The sequence below is a fragment of the Arabidopsis lyrata genome (assembly GCF_000004255.2).
Source record: "Arabidopsis lyrata subsp. lyrata unplaced genomic scaffold ARALYscaffold_7, whole genome shotgun sequence".
NCBI classification, from domain to species: domain Eukaryota; kingdom Viridiplantae; phylum Streptophyta; class Magnoliopsida; order Brassicales; family Brassicaceae; genus Arabidopsis; species Arabidopsis lyrata.
The window spans coordinates 7,798,433-7,819,271 of NW_003302549.1; the positions used below are offsets into that span (position 1 = coordinate 7,798,433).

At 33.2% G+C, this 20,839-nt stretch overlaps 3 protein-coding genes across 15 annotated transcripts; 1 reads left to right on the top strand and 2 right to left on the bottom strand.

Annotated features, from left to right (window-relative positions):
- The first annotated feature begins 243 nt into the window (after positions 1-243).
- LOC9305817 (probable E3 ubiquitin-protein ligase RHA4A) lies at positions 244-5,871 on the top strand. 8 transcript variants are annotated; one of them, XR_002330430.1, is made up of 5 exons: positions 244-823; positions 1,203-1,343; positions 1,626-1,634; positions 1,716-1,861; positions 4,780-4,835. XR_002330430.1 is itself a non-coding variant. In XM_002867636.2 (3 exons), the coding sequence occupies exons 1-3, from the start codon at positions 4,396-4,398 to the stop codon at positions 5,734-5,736; spliced, it is 525 nt and encodes a 174-aa protein (XP_002867682.1). In that variant the 5' UTR covers positions 3,283-4,395; the 3' UTR covers positions 5,737-5,871. The 8 variants fall into 8 exon arrangements, 1 of the variants encoding a protein (XP_002867682.1); XR_002330431.1 differs by having other exon boundaries at positions 244-611; positions 745-823; positions 1,626-1,861; XR_002330429.1 differs by having other exon boundaries at positions 244-469; positions 745-823; positions 1,626-1,861.
- LOC9303755 (cellulose synthase-like protein G1) lies at positions 5,796-13,445 on the bottom strand. Of its 6 annotated transcripts, none has more exons than XM_021017622.1 (6): positions 12,807-13,443; positions 11,680-11,829; positions 7,774-7,923; positions 7,490-7,618; positions 6,952-7,395; positions 5,826-6,832 (listed from the first exon to the last, which is right to left on the bottom strand). In XM_021017622.1, the coding sequence occupies exons 1-6, from the start codon at positions 13,389-13,391 to the stop codon at positions 5,942-5,944; spliced, it is 2,349 nt and encodes a 782-aa protein (XP_020873281.1). In that variant the 5' UTR covers positions 13,392-13,443; the 3' UTR covers positions 5,826-5,941. The 6 variants fall into 6 exon arrangements, with proteins under 6 accessions (XP_020873284.1, XP_020873281.1, XP_020873285.1 ...); XM_021017626.1 differs by having other exon boundaries at positions 11,680-11,866; positions 12,807-12,982; XM_021017623.1 differs by lacking the exon at positions 12,807-13,443 and adding an exon at positions 8,917-9,487 and having other exon boundaries at positions 11,680-11,791.
- Positions 13,446-14,128: 683 nt separating this feature from the next.
- Positions 14,129-20,075, bottom strand: LOC9305819 (cellulose synthase-like protein G2). The gene is made up of 5 exons (XM_021017663.1): positions 19,367-20,075; positions 16,464-16,613; positions 16,220-16,330; positions 15,681-16,124; positions 14,129-15,218 (listed from the first exon to the last, which is right to left on the bottom strand). Exons 1-5 carry the CDS (start codon positions 19,940-19,942, stop codon positions 14,328-14,330), a joined length of 2,172 nt encoding a protein of 723 aa, XP_020873322.1. The 5' UTR covers positions 19,943-20,075; the 3' UTR covers positions 14,129-14,327.
- Between the last annotated feature and the right edge of the window lie 764 nt (positions 20,076-20,839).

Genomic DNA, 20,839 nt, shown 5'->3' on the forward strand with positions numbered 1-20,839 from the left:
TTTTCCTCAAATGTCAAATGTTAAATCAAAACCTCCAACACGATTGCATCTTATATTATATACAAACTACAATTCCACAAGACCAAATATTAAAAAGGTATATAAATATCGGGAATATTTACCGTCAAAACTAAAAGTTTGTTGGGCCTAGAGTGCAATGTGAAGTTTTGGCGGCCCATTTTCGAAAATTCAAAATAACAATTTTTTTTTTTTTTTTTTTTTTTTGGTTCTTATTATCATAAAGGATGCGAAAATTAAAAAATGGTGGAGAAGAAGAGATGAAGCAGAAGAGAAAGGTCTACGACGATGATATAGTAGTTATCAGGAGTTGCAGATATCCAGCAGAAATTACGGAACCATTCGTCTATTTAGAGCTCAATCTCGTTCTTCAGTTACTTTCCTTAGTATTCCAGATTAAATCGTTATAGGATTTCAGTTTCTCCGATTTCGTGCAGAAATGTGTGAACAGGTTTGTCTTTTTTGTAGACTGGAGCTTTGTTTCCTAGTTTTTTTTTTGTTCTCAAAGGATAGGTTTCGTAGTTTAGTCGACTATTTGTTGGAATAAATTTGTGGCAGAAAGTTTCAGAAAACGATTAGTTGAAATCGAGTTGGTAATGCCATTAGTTTTGTGAACTTATAACTATTTTATCTCTTCTTATCAAGAACATCTTATAATAATGACTTCTTGACTAGCTATTGTTTTGGCTATGTAAAGTGTTATGTGTTTCCCTTTTACGATTTCAGTGTTCAAAAAGAGGCAATTGCATAAGTACGGAGCACTAAGTCTAGTCCAGTCCAGACACAGTAAATCCAACAACAAAAGGTTTGATGCTTATCTTGTTATGCGCATGCTTTCTTATCCCTTTTTTTGGTATGTTTCTACAGTTACTATTGGAGATAGTGACTAGCAAAATGCCCTATCTTTTCACTTCTTGCTGAAAGTATTCAACTAATCCAGGATATTTTGGCCTCATACATATATGACAGTTAGAGCTGAAATCAGTTTCTTCTAGCACTCTGTGAGACTGGTTCACCTTTTTTTAACAATAATCTACATGTCACTGACCATGCATCTATGTATACATTTATGTGTGGATTTGACTCTAGTTTTTTGTTCTTTTTACATATCAGCTTTCTTCATGCTATTAATTCGGGAAACCTCTTTAGAACAGAATGAACCGTCTTTATTTTTCTCTTTGCAGTCAATCAGATACTTTTTCATTCTTCAGAGATCAACCATGGCAGGGAACATGTTCTGATAATAAGCCGCAAGTGTCATTGTCCTCAACAAAAGCACCATATATCAGTAAAAGCCACTAAATGGAAGGCTGTTTCATCAAGAGGTGAGTACGGAATTATATTGGTGTAGATTGAAAAGCTTAATAGAATCAAAGTACAATTTGTTTTAAGGCTGAGATACAACTGTACACCATTGAGTTATTGTCTGTTCCCCTTATCAAAAGTTATATATCTCGTTTGGTTATAACTTGCATCTTAAAGTGAGTTATCAATTTGATGAAAACTTGGGTCCACCCAGAAAACATGCATTACTCATATCGACTGGCTTATGTTTGCTTAGAAAATGTCCCATGACACAGGCATCACATATTCTTTACACTTTACAGGTTCTAGATGTCAGCTTTTCATATACTTATTGTTCCATAGTGACATGTCCTTGGCCTCTACCAACCTTTCACGTTGCTTATCCCCAACAGTTTCTGGTGCGTGATAGCTCTTTTGCTGGCACAAAGAAAGATCTTTTACTGGCACAAATGATGGCTAAAAGACACATCTGCAACACCTTCCAAGTTTTGACCTTGGAATTTAAGCAAACATCAACATCACATTTTCACCTAAAAAGGTAAATTCCCCCCTTTTTACCTGATTCTTTCTGTGACTTTAGCCTTTCAAAATCATCGCTTGATGCTTGTCAATCGAAGTTAAGGATTTAGTGACTAGGCATTTCTTTAAGTTGCTTTAATTTTCCTAGCAGGTGTATATTTTGGTGTACCGATCTAGAGAAAATTCTGTGAACATATGAATGAAATTGGATGAAATATATGTAGTTATGACTACATATGAAGTAATATGTGTTATATTGAATTTAATCCAATGTATAGTAGAGATAAAAGTTTCCTTCTCTCTGAGAGGTTAGTAAGAAAATGTAGTGTAGACAAAATAAGAGATTACAGCCCTTTAGCCAGTAACCGTAAGAACAACATGACCTTAAAAAGTTAGTATGTGTCTGCTCCTACCAAGATCTTTAAAACGATTTGAAAAGTTCAGGAGTTTTTATATTTTGTATTTTAGCAAAGCTTTATCAAATAGTTTTATAATCCCTAAACTCATCTATTTAGAATCTAAGTTAGTGATATCTTTTTCATCATTCCCACTATGAGTGAGGGAGGTCACCCCTCAGGATCCACTACCACCAGTGATAGACATATACATAAATATTTATTATGTAGTTAATGGAACATATTGAGATTATAGATATTTTTGTGATAATGTTCATGGTAGGCTACTACTAGGCTTATCTTAGTCACTGCGTGTGTAGACGGTCTTTCCACACCGGATTTTATATTGAAAATGATATGGGAAGTTATAGCTAATTCGATGGAAGACTTCAACAGAATGAGCAATATATATGCCATACTAAAATGGCCAAGTTGTTGATAAACAAACGTAAAATACAAAAAGCTGTCTATCGCTAAAGGGTAAAGGGAAAACACTGATCAATGTGGGTCACAAATCAAATCCTAAATCTAAGATATTTGTTTGGGGGTCCTAGGCACAATCATCTTGGTAAGTTTATGTGTCATTCTATTAAAAGATGTCAAAAAACTTATCTGCTTTTGCTGGTAGTGAAAAATTATTGTTCAAATGTGTAAACACTATTTTCCCTAAAGTTAACAGATTTGAGAAATGAAGTTACTGGTTGACTGTTCATTTGTGTTTGAGTTGAGTAGTTCACTAGAAATCTTCTTTTGGATGAAATGTGAAAAACTAGCAGGATAATATTGCTTAACTTAAAATTATATAATATCGGTAAATAACAAATATTGTCCATCAAGAGCATGAAGGAAGGAGATGAACGAAGTGAGTATGAAGGAGGTGAAGGAGGTAAGCATGAAGAAGGAGGTGAAGGAGGTGTCTTCTGTCGTGGATCTAATAAGGGTCGGAAGGAATTGTCCGTTGTAGAATCGTCTATGTAACAGTTCTCAGAATTTGCAATAAATAATAAATCCAGATGACAAAAAAAAAAAAACAAATATTGGTAGGTTATTGACTTGTTTCGTACCTTATTAAAATTAATAGCTGAAAATTCTTAGATTTGAATTGAGAATCTTGTCCTAATCCAAGTGAAGAGGCCATAGGTATATCTTTATTTAAGTAATCACCACTTTCCAAAAGTAAAATAGAAGAATATAGAAATGAATGCAAAAAAAAGGAAAAAGAAATGAATGTCTATAGAAGATGTACAGAGTAACAGTGTGGTTGTATTGTAGTGCCTTTGGTCTATTGGTTGAAGTTGGTGATCGATAAGTTTTTATCTGCTCGCTTAGACTTGATAACCAAGAATTCTAGATTTTGGTGTAGAAACCTAGTTGCCAAAGAAAAAACTTTTTACATTTGTTTCGGTTTCAATTTTTTTCTGGGGAAGGGTAGGCAAAGAAGAAGCCTATGATTGATGCTTAGCTAGTGTCAAATAATCGAAAACCAACCTGAGTCAGCAAATGAAATGATGGGTTATAATAATTATATAGGTCCCATGTTAATGAGGATTGAGACACTTGAATCTAATCCTTACGCATTATATAAAGTTTCTATTCATCTTGTTTAGTGGAACCTCATCACCTGCTTACTCACTTCTTACCTTTTCATTATATTAAAAAGAGCCATAAGGAATATATACCCTTATATTTTATATACCCAAAAGGCTCTTTTATTCACCACTTCCCCTAACTGATTATGTACATAACCATGTATTCACATCACATGTGGACATGTCATCTAACCCCTACTTAGGATATATGTTGAATTTTGCATTTGTAAAGGTAAATCTCTTATCTACAAAATAAAATGGTTGCAACTTGCAAGTAAAATCGCTTGCAATTTGGTATATAAACATGCATTTCAATAGTGTACAAGTTACTTTTATTTTACTAAAAAGGAAGTTATAGATATTTTATATCATTATAGAATCTCTGTCCAAATCCAATATGGTTGCACAGTTACCTGCTTTTGGGTAGATATACACATACACAGGATATCTATATATACCTTCTCTTGTGCCTCCTTAGCTCCCATTAAAACCCTCATTTCTCATTTGGGTGTTTCCTTTAATTTCATTTTTTTTTTGTTGGGTTTGATTTTGAAAAAACTTTTCAAGTTATGGTTGATCCTCAATCACCAATCACACCACACCTATACCCGCAAGCAATTCAACTTAAACTCTACCAAGCCTTCATCTTTTCCATTCCCATCTTATTCTCCATCATTCTCTTCCTCTTGTTCTATCTCTTTTACCTCAAGAGAAGAGCCTCTTCTCTCTCTTCTCCTTCTCCAATGATTCTTCCTGTTTCTTCGAGCCACCAGACTTCTTCGCATCTCCCCTCGGTAAGTGTCTCATTGTCTTTGTAGATATATATGCAAAAGTACTGAATCATCCACATCAAGAAATGTTAGAGCTAATGGTCCTGTTTTCTCTATCGTACTGTTATGTAAAGTTGAATGAAGAGAGAGTAGTGTTAAGATTGATTGTGTTTTATTTTGCAGGTTTGTTTGTTAGATGTGAAAGTAGAGCTTAAAGACAAGCTTCATGTTGTTTTGTTCAATGAAGAACTAGGAACAAGAGATTCTCTGTAAGTTACTCCTGTTTCTTTTTATCCTTTCTTTTTGTCTTGCTTTAGAAACTTGTGAAATGTCTGAATAGAAGAATTGCTGTTTTAAAAAGAAATTTAGCCCCACAAAAATCCATTTTTATTCAAAATTTTACTTTTACAAAAACCTTTTTAGATCTTTTCAGTGTTTTGATTTTCAAAATGAATTGATCAAATCCTTTACTTGGCCAATTCAGTCTTAGTATCTGTGAGTTTTCATGAGCTTTGGACTTTTAGGGAATTATGTTAACAGTGTCAATAGACGAATTGAGATATGTAAGAATTATCCTCTTGAAAGTTGAGAATTGAGATGCTCTTTGTTCATAAGTGTTTTTAGGCCGTTGCTTAGAGCTAAGGAATATTAAAAGCAAAGACGGAAAGTCTAAATTCCAGATAACACCAAAATCAAGATGTTAGACAACATATACCTTTTATTCACTGGATTTTTGTCCTCATTCTAAATAGTAACACGTACCTTTCTCGAAAAACTCTAGAATTCTGCTAGAATTTCATATCCTAAATTTGAATACTATACATTTCAAGTCCTTGTTTTTAATATATGACCATTGGTTTTTGTTTGTTTTGGTCGATTGAAAGAATTGATTGATTTGGTATTGATGATAATGAAAATTGGTGCAGATGTTGCGTCTGTTTGGGAGAATTCGAGTTGAAGGAAGAGTTGGTGGAAATGCCTTTATGTAAACACATATTTCATCTCGATTGTATTCACCTTTGGCTTTATTCTCACAACACTTGTCCTCTTTGTCGCTCCTCTGTTTCCATCTCCTCCACCAAAACCTCTGTGGGTGACGACAACGACCATCCAGATTCTCCTCAAACTTCACCGGTTTGACTCGAAACCCCGAATGAAATAAGCAAATACCAGTTTTGTTAGTGAATAGATCGATACACAATGTAAATCTTAATTTTGCTGATTCAAGATATCAAAATGTAATCCATCACATTATAAATATTGGTTACACAAATTCATCACATTATCTCTTCCGCTTGAACCAGCCAGATGTATTATTGTTGTAAATTAGCCCAAACGGGTGAAGTTACTTGAGGACGAAGTAACTGGACACAATAAGAACAACCGTGAGGTTCCCAGCTAAGAAACTAATTCTTTTTGGTAAATTTCCATCATCTTTCCTCAACACCATAGCCTCGTAGATCGGCAAGCAATTCACCACCGCAAAGCTCACCAGCATCAGCTCAAGGACGAGTTCTCCTCCGCAGAAGAGAATACCATAAAGCCCACAGACAAAAGCAAGCAGATTCACGATGGCAACCGTAGTCAAAGGCAAGAACATGGACGAAGAGGTTCCAAAATCAAAGATTTCTTGCTCGTACCGCTTCCTTTGTTCGTCATCGTCATTGGCTTTACTGGTGATGTTGAACTTAGGTGTAGAGAGGTTTAGGGTTTTGAGAATGAACTCTATAAAACCAAAGAAGAATGAAGAGAGTCCTTTTATCATCAACATTCTTTGATCGTTCCACCATTTCCGACAAGTTCCTCCTTCCAATAAAAAGTCCAATAGGTCTTGGGCATAAGCACCAAAGAATAAAAAGATGTAAAGGCAAAACCACGGATCAGATGCCTTGGGGAACACACTAACTCCATAGATGAGTGCAAGCTGAGGTAAAAGCCCATAGACGGTAACCGGAATTGACCAAAATGGCCGAAACGGAGAGTTGCAATAGCCTAAGCCCATTAACAGCCCTAATGATTTGAATCCATAGAAAATTGGGCTTTTCTTGGAAAACAATATTTCAAGAAGCCCAACGGCCCATCGGATTTGTTGACCCACTACATCAACTAAGCACTTTGAGGAATCTCCATAAAAAGCAGCTTTCTTAGGGTTGCAAAATATTGATCTCCATCCTTCACAATGGAACATATACCCTGTGTAGTAGTCTTCTACTAATGACCCATATCTGAATCCAATCTGCATAGTTTTGAATGATAAGTTTTCGAGTTATGTACTATAACAAACAGAAAAATATGTTAAACAGGTGAAAATAAATACTAGATCACAGTAATTATGAGAGTTGATTTTTATCTTACATTGGATCCCCAATTGGTATTGTACTCATAGATACATCCTGCTACATTGTGTGTTAATGCCAAAACATCTTGGGCTTTGATAGACTTATCCGCAATCCGATATGGCCTCAATTCATCAATCTCCGGTAAAATCAACTTAGATGGAGGCCCATAAAAAGCCCGTCGATTGAAGAAACAACCAGTTCCCACATGAGTCGGACCCATTAGACCATCAAACCCAACCATATTGATATTGAAGAGGCGTTTGTTTTCACATGCATATATATCATTTTTGCCTATTTCTAGAAATTTCTGAGGAAACTGCACATATCCTAAACCGGATTTGATTTCAGGATCTGTTAAATAGCATAAAGCACGAACCGGTGTTGTAGGGTCGTTCGAATACATATCACAGTCTAGTGTTAGAATGATCGGTGAATTTGTCATCACCCCTGATACTCGTAGCTACAATGAAAAGAAAACACGTTATCTGAAAATACTCAAATGCTTGTTAATCAAACTGAAAATCGGTTAAAGTTTAGGGCTAGTTGATTGATACCAAAGTATTAAGAGCACCGGCTTTGAAATGATGTGGTGAAACTTTACTCTTCTCTCTTGAAACATATATTAGGTTTGGCATTATATACTTTTTGGTAGTGTCCATATCTGTCTCGCTATTTTGTAGCACCTGTCCTCAAATTAATTGAAATTGAGATTTTGTTTACTTAAAATAATAATGGCACAGTACAATTGTTAAGTAAATATATTCAAAATGCAATTTTCATTATGATAAATAGTAGTGAGAAAAGAATATTTTAAGTTTTTTTTTTTCTTTATAATTACCTGAATAATTGTGGGATGGTCATGACGAGTGAATTTGTCTGTCCACAAATCGAATACCCCACGAAATTGATCGCATGTGATAAACGAAGTTTCAACTTTTCCACTCTCCACCACATGTTCTACTCTACTCTTCATGTCTTTGTACATCATCTGTTACACCACAAAATGAATATTGTTGTCTTGTATAGTTTATTACGTACAGTTGATTTATAACACTGTTTCAAAATATTTTTACTACTATGTCAACCAGTTTTTCCAAATCATTTTGTTGTCAAACAGACTTTCCACTTTGTTTTAGAAGTTCCAACTTTAATATTACTGTTTAATATTTAACTCATAATTGATGAATATCAAGGAACAATATTTCTATTCCTTTAACAAAGAAAAAAAAAACATATCTATTCCAAAAAGAAATGCTTAATAGTAATTGTGGTAGGAAATTTCAATTCAAGTACACTTATGTGCAATCATGGATGTTTGAAAATTCAAACAAATAAAAATTTATATCATTTAGATAACTAATTAATGCTCTTATTTTTACCAAAAAAAAAAAAAACTAATGCTCTTATCAGTTTAGGAGAAATCATTTAGGTAACTACGACGATTCTTATTCTTATCGTTTAGTGAAAAAATCATATAAATGAATAAGGTAATGTCACAGTCTTCCAAAGTCTTAGGTCATAAAGGACAAAATCGACATTATCGTGGACAAGATACGATAAGGTTCTGAAGGAGTGACCCTTTCAACACAACAATGGCTCCCATTAATTTAGCAAATAACTATTTTTGTCATTTTCTACTCATTTTATTTTTATTGTCATAATGAATTACTTCTTCCACGACAATTTTTTTTTTTTTGGTCCCATATTCTTTCCTTTATAAAATATGTTAATTCTCCACAATTCAACGTAATTAAAATGAATGATAATTTTTACATTCGGTAAAAGATTACTAATGGAAAGAGACAATTAAGGAAATTATGAAGTAAGTGTTAACTGTTAACAATCATTGGAACGGTCACGATGGGTCTAAGACTCGTAAGACTTATGTTAAGTTGACCTACGTCTAAGCATTTGTCGAAAACTCGAAATTAGATTAAAAACGTACTAAACCTAACATAATTGATAAATAATATATACATACCTTAAGATTTTCAGCTTCATCACTCTGAGAATGTGACTTTGATGAGAAATAAACTTCAGGGGACCGATCTTCAATATTGTTCTTCTTGCAAAAGGGCAACCAATGCTTAGAGAACTTAGCAGCCTCCACAAGAGCAAACAAAGTCAACGAAGATCCTCCATCGTCCGATACATAGACTGAAATCTTATCGGACGGATACTCATAAGCCATGACTGATAAGGCGGTGTTGACCACCATCATCGGAGGCTCCTTGTACGGATCAGCCGTGCATATAAACACGTCCAGCTTTGGAAAGTCCTCCGGTTTAGCTGCATATTTCTCAGGGTACTCGGTCCGATGAACCGGGTTTAACCGGAGGGAAGTTGTGGTTGCCCACATGAAGGCGAGAACAATATCGGAGAGGAGGAGAAGACATGTTATTAGAGTGTTGTTTGCTGTGAGAAGTGAGTGTACATGGTGATACATGAGAGCTATGATGCCACACGTGTGGATTACGGCGTAGATTCTGTATGGAATGGCGCGCCGGCAGGGATGACACGTGTGGAGGGTTGTGCCGCCGACCGAGTGTTTTCTGTGACGCTCCATATATCGTGTTACTCTTTATTTTTAATAGAAGACAAAATGTTTTGGAGAAACTTGCAGGTACATAGAACAAAACTCACCACTAAAATATATTTATAGGCGATCGAGTTCTTTTTTAGAGTAGACCTTTTACACCTCGATTTAGGATTTTAAAAGTATGCAAATTACTAAATAGTACTATAAGTTTATAAAATAAGTAATCACATATATGCAATTTAAATAATATGTATAATTCCTCACTAGAATATACGTAAAATTTAATAAGTTTAATTATTTTAAAAATATGTTACGCTGATAGATTAATATTTAATAGTATCATATTAAAATAATATATAACAAGTTATTTGTTATATCTTTAAGAAAAAAAACAAGTTGTTTATTAGTAAAATGATGATCATCAATTTTAGTATAGTATTTTCCAGTATACATACATACATTGATACATACATATAAATTCTTGATATAAATATGTATAAGTTGGTATTTGGTGAGCTTTTAATGGTAAAATTAAATTTAAACTTCTCTATATTGGGAAAGAAAAAAAACCAAAAAGAAGAGAATAATATCATGGGGATGAAGATAGGGATTGTGAGAGCCACTGCCTTCACAAATCTCGGCAATAAGTAACGTATGTCATCACTCCATTATATAACACCTAACTCCAAACGGTATCCGTATACTTAGGTGTATTAATATGGTACATATATAGATATTGGACCGTCACAAAATATATATATATATATATGGAGTATATATATATTGGACCACGCAACTAAATAAATATGCACGATTATGTGTTTTTATGTTTTTCCCAAATAATACACTAAATAAAATTATATTGAACTTATATGTTAGATAATCATATCTAATCTTTCATATGGGATTTAGAATGATATTTTAACATTTTTCCACAAGTTAAAGACAGTTGTCATAATCAAAGAAATACTATGTATTATAAGACATACTTCACTATTCATAATCTCACCAGATTAGCATGCGTCAAACTATGTGGACATATTTTTGTTGTTTTGAAGCGAGAATGGTTTGTACACGACTAATTGGACTAATACAAGTAGTTTGCATATAACCGAGTTCCATTTAAGTTACAATGCAACATTGCAGAAACGACGACATTCAGATAATTTTAGGTGACGTTTTTGTAACACAAATTTTTAATGGACGGATGGAAAACCCATTTAAGTGAGTGACTATATATAAATGTCCTAAGTCTCAAAAAGTGTAGCCGTAATTTCTCATAATGAAGTTGGAAACTAAGAGAAGTACCAAAACAAGACAACAGACCAACAATGAAAATGGTGGTTGTTCTCCATTCAATCTAAGCTCTCTCAAACATGCGATCGAGGCCAGAGATGCTGCGAAGGATAGTTCAATCAATCTATCGTCGCTCTGATAACCCAAATGATATTTTCTTTTTTATTTTGTGTTGCAAAAATTTGATATATATTTTAATGCATGTGAGTGATGTAAGGGTATAATACACTAATGAACATAAGCGTGTCCAGAGGTAGTATTGAAAATGTGGTCCATACAATTATGTTTGTGAACATGGTGGCAAGAACGGCCATATACATGACCTCGTCTGACAAAACAAAGTTTACCATGAATTGTTGGTAAGGTTAGATCTAGAGTCTGAGTTTTAGTTATTTCATGTTTGAAATAATGGATAATATATGTATTATCTCAAAAAATACATATATTATCCATTATTGCAAACAGTAATATAGGGAGAACAGAATAGTACCATACAGTTTAAGATTACAACCAAAATCGGTGCATTCGTCATGACTCCAGACACTCGTAGCTATAATAAAAACAAAACACGTTATCTTTAAACTACTGAAATGCTAATTAATCGAAATAAAAATCGTTTAAGGTATTAGGTTTAGTTGATACCAAAGTATTAAGAGCACCGGCTTTGAAATGATGTGGTGAAACTTTACTCTTCTCTCTTGAAACATAGATTAGGTTTGGCATTATATACTTTTTGGTATTGTCCATATCTGTCTCACTATTTTGCAACACCTATCGTCAAATTAATTAGAATTGAGATTTAATTATATAAAGATATTAGAATCACATGTTGCAAACTATTGTTCTTAAGAATTTTTTTTTTTTTTTAAATAGTATATGGACCCTGACAATGCAAATTCTTAGAAGTACCTGAATAATTGTGGGATGGTCATGACGAGTGAATTTGTCGGTCCACAAATCGAATACCCCACGAAATTGATCGTATGTGATAAATGCAGTCTCAACTTTTCCACTCTTCACCACATGTTCTACTCTACTCTTCATGTCTTCATACATCATCTGTTCCACCTCACACTTTAATATGTTTGTCTCATGGCTTTTTAAAAATTCAAAGAAATACAGACTTAATTACTATACTTATAATATCATTAAGACAGCTAATACTCCTATCGTTTAGGATAAATCATTAAAATGTCATGGATGTTTAACAATAATAAATGATTAGGAAATATCATGGATGTACTCAGTCTCCAAAACTCTTGGGGTCAGAAAGGACATAATCACCATTATTGTCGACAAGAATGCTATGATGGACAACAACATGTCAACATTCACTCGTCATGACCACCCCACAATTATTGAGGTATTTATAAATATATTTAAAATTGAAATTGCATTCTAATTTACTATTCCCTCCGTATTTGAATAAATGTCGTTCTAGCATTTTTTCTGTGTTTTTAATTAGTTGTCATTTTAACAACTTTTACATAAAATTTCCTAAATTACCCTCAATTAATTTATCATAATTAATCAGTCTAAATTACCAAAACTACAGATACGAATCGATTTTCATAAAATTCTGTGCCATTTCTTAATTGATTTAAAAAATATAAAATATAATTGTAAATAATCGTTTCTCATAAAGTTAGTTTTGTAATTCTGTGCCCTTTCTTAATTCACCCAAAAATAGTTGAAACGACATTTTTTCAAATACCGAGGGAGTAAGAACTTGCATTGTCATTGTCTGTTGCTACACATTTTATTTTTATTTGTCGTTATAAAGTACTCGTTCCATCCATGTATTTTTTCCTCCATTTATATCATGATTTATAATTTACCCTCGACGAAAGACTACTAAAGGAAAGAACTTGACAATCATTGGAACAGTCTTGAGGGGTTTCCCCACTTATTGTTTAAACGAGAAGACTCATAAAATTGTGTTTGACCTACGTATGCGCATTTGTCGAAATTAAAACTTAAAAATCGTACTAAACCTAATTATAAGTTATTAGTTGATAAATAATATACATATATACCTTAATATTTTCAGCTTCACCACTCCGAGAATCTGACTTTGAAGAGAAATAAACTGCAGGAGACCGATCTTGAACATTGTTCTTCTTGCAAAAGGGCAACCAATGCTCAGAGAATTTAGCAGCCTCCATAAGAGCAAACAAAGTCAACGACGATCCTCCATCGTCCGATACATAGACCGAGATCTTATCGGACGGATATTCATATGCCATCACAGATAAAGCGGTGTTAACCACCATCATCGGAGGCTCCTTGTACGGATCAGCCGTGCATATAAACACGTCCAGCTTCGGAAAGTCCTCCGGTTTAGCTGCATATTTCTCAGGGTACTCGGTCCGATGAACCGGGTTTAACCGGAGGGAAGTTGTGGTTACCCATATGAAGGTGAGAACCATATCGGAGAGGAGAAGAAGACATGTTATAAGAGTGTTGTTTGCTGTGAGAAGTGAGTGTACATGGTGATACATGAGAGCTATGATGCCACACGTGTGAAATACGGCGTAGATTCTGTATGGAATGGTGCGCCCGCACGGATAACACGTGTGGAGGATTGCGCCGACGACCGAGTGCTTTCTATGAGGCTCCATCGTTTTAGTTACTCTTTTTTACAAATAGTTTTTGGAGAAGACTGGTAAAGTCATCTCTACTAGATTGTTGATATTTATAGCCTTATATGCGAGTTTCGTTGTAAAAAAGAGTCGATATGTTTACCCGACAATTTTAGGATTTCAACAGTGTCACAAAATGAATGGTTAATCTATGTAATGTAAGCTAATTACGGTTTAGTTCCTTCACTAGACTATTACTGAAGTTTCTTTTAAACTTAACCATTTTTTAATTTTTAAAATATATGTTTAAGCTGATAGCTTAATTGTATCCTATATTAAAATAATTAAAATTTAGTTATTAGTAAAATTGTGTGCAAGCAAATGAATATACATGCACACATACATATAAATAAAGGAAAGATGGTATTTGTTGAAAATATAAAACTCCCTCATGAATAAAAAAGGAGAAAAAAACCACGTGGTTGAAAATAGGGGTTGTGAGAGCCACTACGGCACTGCCTTCACAATGTATTGGCGTCGGCGAGAGAGAAGAGATGAAAAAAAAGCTATGTACGTACCATTTTTTTTGTACCTCATAATGTCGTAATCTAACACCTAGCAATATTGATGTATATGTTCCAATTATTAGTCTAGATTCACTGTAAACTGGTACAAGTATAAACCTGTCAATTTTATCTTTGGTTTAGAGGTTCGGTTTACCTCACTTTAATTTGATTTGGAATCTGTTTATGATGAACCGCCCATCACCCAAGAAATGACCAATCATAACCTAGATTCAAATATGGTAGTGGTGCGCTAATTGTAGACAAAAACTAAATATTAAGAAGAATTCATCACATTGCTCTCTCTTGCTTCAGTTTAAGCAAGATGCATTCATAGCATTATTGTTGAAAATTAACCCTAATGGCTAATGGTGAAGCGTTTTAGTTTTTTGATAATGACCTAATGGTGAAGTTACTTGAGGAGGAAGTAGCATGACCCTGTAAGAACAAAAGTGAGGAGCCCAGCTAAGAAACAAATCCTTGATGTTAATTTTCCGTCATCGATCCTCAACACCATGGCTTCATAGATCGGTAAGCAATTTACCACCACGAAACTCGCCAGCATCAGTTCAAGGACGGGTCCTTCTCCCCAAGTGAAAATAACATAAATTCCCCATACAAAAGCAAGTAGATTCACTATGGCGACCGTAGTCATGGGCAAGAACATGGACGAAGAGGGCCCGAAATCAAAGATCTCTTGCTCGTACCGCTTCATTTGTTCATTATCGTCGTTGGCTTTACTGGTGACGTTGAATCCTTGAGTCGAGAGGTTTAGGGTTTTGAGAGTGAACTCTGTAAAACCAAAGAAGAAAGAAGAAAGTCCTCTTACCATCCACATCCTTTGATCGTTCCACCATTTCCGATAAGTTCCTCCTTCTAATAAAAAGTCTGATAGATCTTGCCCGTATCCACCGAGAAACAAGCTGATGTAAAGCCAAAACCACGGATCCGATGCCTTGGGGAAGACGCTAAATCCATGTATGAGGGCAACTTGGGGTAAAAGTCCATAGACGACGAGAGGAATTGACCAAAACGGCCAAAATGCATAGTGGCAATAGCCTAAGCTCATTAATAGGCTCAGTGACTTCAATCCATAGGTAATTGGGTTGTACCTTGAAAAAGTTACTTCAAGAAGTCCAACGGACCATCGGATTTGTTGGCCTATTATATCAGTTAGGCATTTTGGGGACTCTCCATAAAATGCAGCCTTTTTAGGGCTGCAAAATACTGATCTCCATCCTTCACAATGGAGCATAAATCCTGTGTAGTAGTCTTCTACTAATGAGCCGTACCTGAACCCTATCTGTAAAGTTTTGACAAATAGATTAATTGTGTAACACTACAACTTTTGTAACAAACAAATATGTTTTTTTTTATTCTAGCCAATTAATAACATCTTATGTTTGAGTTTTTTTTTTTTTTTTTTGAAAAAGATCTTATGTTTAATTAGTTATTGAATAAAGAAGTTTTAGTTTTTGATGGCTAGGAAGTAATAACAATACAATGTCACAGAAATCAAGATTGGAGCGTCGATTGTTTCAAACGAAATGTTGTTTGCTTTTACATGTGAATACACGTATAAATGCAAACATTTTTTTTTTTCATTTTTATGTGTGTTTGGTGTTTATGTTGATTACACATGAATTTTGCTAAGATGTTTATAAATATGAATTTTGAGAAGACTAGTTGATGTAAAGAAACAAAAAAAATGTAAACTTTACCAAACAATCAACATACATAAAGCTAAGGTTCATTGTTATCTTACCTTGGATCCCCAATTGGTGTTGCGCTCGTAGTTACATCCTGCTACATCGTGTGCCAACGCCAAAATATCTTGGTTCTTAATGGACATATCGACAATCCGATTTGGTCCAAGTTTTTCTATCTCAGGCAAAATCAAACTAGCGGGAGGCCCATAAAATGCCCGTCGATTGAAGAAACACCCAGTTCCCATATGAACTGGGCCCGTAAGTCCATCAAACCCAATCGTGTTGATGTCAAATGGGCGTTTGAGCTCCGATGCATAAATATCATTTTTGTTTATTCCTTGAAATTTTTGAGGAAATTGCACAAATCCTAAACCAAAATTGATTTTAGGATCTGACAAATAGCATAGAGCATGAAGTGGTGTTGTAGGATTGTTTGAGTACATGTCACAATCTAGTGTTAGAATGATTGGTGAGTTTGTCATCACGGCAGATACTCGTAACTACAATGAAAACAAAACTTGTGGTTAACGAAATATTATTTAGAAATGACAGTTTAACCAAGCCAAAATTTGTCAAGTTAGGGATTAGTTGATACCAAAGTATTAAGAGCACCGGCTTTATAATGATGTGGTGAAACTTTACTCTTCTCTCTTGAAACATAGATTAGGTTTGGCATCATCTCATCTGTTTCGTTGTGTTGTAGCACCTTTCCCACAAATTAATAGAAAAAAACGAGTTCTTATTAATTGTAGAAACTTTTGTTTCTAAAATAAAACACTCAAATACACTTTCTTTATATGATACGATGCGATACAAAACAAAATGAGTTATAATAATACCTGAATAATTGTGGGATGGTCATGACGAGTGAATTTATCTGTCCACAAATCGAAAACCCCACGAAATTGATCGCATGTGATAAATGCAGTCTCAACTTTTCCACTCTCGGCCACATTTTCTACTCTACTCTTCATGTCTTCGTACATCAGCTATTAACACCACACAATTTTAAGCAAATATATATATACTCATATCGTTTAGGAGAAGAAATCATTGATATATCATGGATGTTTAAACATTACAATAAATGAATAGGAAATATTATGTGATACATGTCACAGTATCCCAAACTCTTGGGGTCGTAAAGGACAAAATCGCCATTATTATTGTCGACAAGAACCTAAGGCTATGATGGACCAAATTGTTTCATAAAATATTTGGTATGTGTTTCAGTTTCTCCCTCTCTTTTTTTCAACCATTTTTCCCCAAATTTTTTTAATCAAACATTATTTCCATTTTCTCTTGAAAGCTCCAGTTTCAAATTACTGATTTATATTTAACTCATAATTGATACATATCAAGGAAGCTATACCATAAAGAAATATTGCTTATGGTGCACATGAATTATTCGATTTTAGTATACTTAAAGAGAACAACTAATATATAGTTGAATAGCAAAATAGGTGAATCCTGATATAGCATAACCAATAGAACGATAACATTTATAAACTGAATAGAACTGATTCTTTTAAAACGCCAAAAACTATTATTTAGTAGATGAATAAAATTTCAAGATTAACAAAAAAAAAGTTTTGACAAAAAAAATATACATGAAAGTGTCTCTAATTTAGTTATAATTTTAAAACGTGTGAGATATACTGAAATGTCACTTGTTATTTTCATGTGTTATCATTCATCACAAGTTTTTACGGATATTATATATTCGGCAAAATCATGTTTTCGAAACGTGACGTTGAAAAACTCGCAAACCATTCAAACCCATAATTTTTTTTAAAACTATTATGGCTTCAATTGGTAACCATAATTTAGAAAAAGAATGAGAATGAATGTGATATTCCTCTTTGTTCCTCAATATTTTTACCATTTACAAGTAATATTTTTTCCACATCATTCCTCTACATTCCTCACCAAAAGAGGAACACTAGAACAAAAATGTTCCTCTCCAAAATTGATGAGGAACAAAATGGAACAAGAAAGGAACAAATATTAAAATTCGTTTTTATTTTAAAATAAAAAATAATATTTATCAATAATATTTGTATTTTATTATATAATAATTTTCATATCTTTACAATATATTAACAGAAAAAAATATTTTTGATAAGAATTTTATGCTGAATTACTCTTAAGTCTTCATTTGAAAATTATATAAATAGTAAAATAAATTTAAAAGTGTTTATATTGTAAAAGATTAATATATTTTAAATTACTCTTTCAATTTTATTTTATGTTAATATTAAATATTATTTAAAATGATATATATATATATATATATAAATTTAGCTCACTAATTTTAGTTTCAAATTAAATATAAAATTCAATAAATATAAAAAATATTTAGTATTTTTCATTGAAATTTGATTCATTTACTATTTAATATATCTTTAAAGATATTTTTATTGTTTGGTTACCATTCATCATAATAGTACATTTTATTCATTCTCTACATTTTTTCTTTTTTGTTCATCAAAAATTATTTGTTCCATTCCGCATTGTTCTTTTTATTCAGTTTTTTTTTGTTCTTTTAATGGTTACCAGTCGGAGCCTATGTACATTTTAACTAATAATAATGAATTTTAAATTTCAAAAAGTATTGATTTAAAATAATTAAAATTTTGAAACACTATTGGTTTAACGAAAATTGAATCAGTACACAAAATTAATATATTTGTAATTAAATATTAATTTTTTGTGTGTGAAAACTCAAAATTTCATTATCTAGAAACAGAAGGATAGTATCATTTTAGATAACTATACTCCAATCGTTTACGAGAAATCATTTAGAGGAAATCTAACACAAACCCTGGCTTCTTTTTGTCTATTTGGACAAAATTGGCATTATCGGCGACAAGATGTACGATAAGGTTGGATTGACCCTTCAACACACCACTGGCTTCTTTTTGTCTGTTTCTTCTACTCAGTTTTATTTATTTGTCATTATGAATGATTCCTTCTCCATTACAGATATAAATTCTCGTTTTTTTGGTCCCATTTAGTTTGTTTTGCCAAAAAGCATGTTATTCCATAATTAAAAGTAATGAAAATGAATTACAATTATGAAAGACAATGAGAGAAATTATGAAGTAAGCTAAGTGTTAACAATTCTTGGAAGTTGGAACAGCTGTGGCGGTTTTAAATCATTTTTTAGTACGAGAACTAAGAGATTTTTATCCATAATTAGAATCTTTTAAATGAGGATTTTAACTGTAAAATAATAATAATTTTAATATAATTTAGTTATATAATTAATATTAAATTTGAAGAAAATGAACCACTTGTAATAAGACAAGTGTCATGAGTTTTTCAAAGTTTTAAATGGGAAAGCCATTTCATTTTCTCATTTTTTGTTTATTTTTTACTTTTTTTTTTAATGTAGAAAACTCATGTGAGCGACCTTTGATCGAGGTGTTCTAAGAGCATGATTATCCAAAGACTCTTAATAATGGCTCTTATCTACGTGACACATCTTAACTCTCAAAATGTTTCTTAGCTAAGAAACGTTCCTTAGTTATATTCAGCATTTTCAATTTAATTTAAATTATTTATAAACCTAAGAGAATCATTAAGCAACTACCGATAATCATGCTCTAAGTCTCTAACAGTAGTAAGAATTGTGTTGGCCTACGTATGCCGTATGCGCATCAGTTGAAAGAAAGAAAAAAATATACAAAACCTAATTAATTATACGTTTATAAGTTATTGGTTGATAAGCGATACATACCTTAAGGTTTTCAGCTTCCTCACTCTGAGACTGTGACTCAGATGAGAAATAAACTTCAGGGGACCGATCTTGAACATTGTTATTCTTGCAAAAGGGCAACCAACGCTTAGAGAACTTGGCAGCCTCCATAAGAGCAAACAAAGTCAATGAAGATCCTCCATCGTCCGATACATAGACTGAGATCTTATCGGACGCATATTCATAGGCCATCACAGATAAGGCGGTGTTAACCACCATCATCGGAGGCTCCTTGTACGGATCAGCCGTGCATATAAACACGTCCAGCTTCGGAAAATCCTCCGGTTTAGCTGCATATTTCTCAGGGTACTCCGTCCGGTGAACCGGGTTTAACCGGAGGGAAGTTGTGGTTACCCACATGAAGGCGAGAACAATATCGGAGAGGAGAAGAAGACATGTTATAAGAGTGTTGTTTGCTGTGAGAATTGAGAGTACATGGTGATACATGAGGGCTATGATGCCACACGTGTGGATTACGGCGTAGATTCTGTATGGAATGGCGCGCCGGCAGGGATGACACGTGTGGAGGGCCGTCGAGTATTTTCTCCGAGGTTCCATCTTTTTAAGGAAGGCAACTGGTTTTTCGAGAAAATAATGACCACAAATATATAAATAGGACTTATATATAGGCCAGTTTCTTTGGATTGATTATTTCTCTGATGATATATACACACACACACTATAGATAGTACTTATATACACTATATTTGTTTATATGTTAGGATAAATTCGTAGGTATAAAAATATATATAACAATTACTGATGTAAATATTTGGATTTTGATGATTGAAACCCACAGATTATAAAACCATTAATTCCTTGATTTTATAAAATATTTATCACCAAAAACAAAAGTTAAATATTTACTTAATTAATATATGTACTTGATACTCCCACCAAAAAAATATGTACTTAATACTTCAATAGTTTAAAAATAAAAACATTAATATAAAATTTTAAAATAACTGTAAACCAGTTATATTGTAAAAAACAATTTACAATATTATTGGTTTAGAGTTATAGAAAAACAATGGAATAAAAAACTAAAAAATATATCTTTTTGAAACAAAAATCTTTTCTAAAACTTGGACTAATTAGGAACAAAGGGAGAGGGAGTAACATATGTTATATTTTAAGTAATTAATCTTTTGTCACATGTTGGATTTTAGTGAGACGTGTGGAATTTTATCTTATACAATTTGAATTTTTCAATGGAGAAGTTAAGTTGAAATTCTCTAACTTGAAAATGATGCGAAACTATCAAATGGATGAAGACTGGGGCTTGGAGAGTCACTGCCTTCACGATTCACGTCACGCATATCTGCCAAGTGCCAACTTCTTAACTTCTTGCAAAATATCGATTGTGGACAACTGTACTTCCACACAATCGTACATAAATGTGTACATAAAGAGTCGTATAACACTTTTAATAAAAATGTGATAGAAGTTTCCATT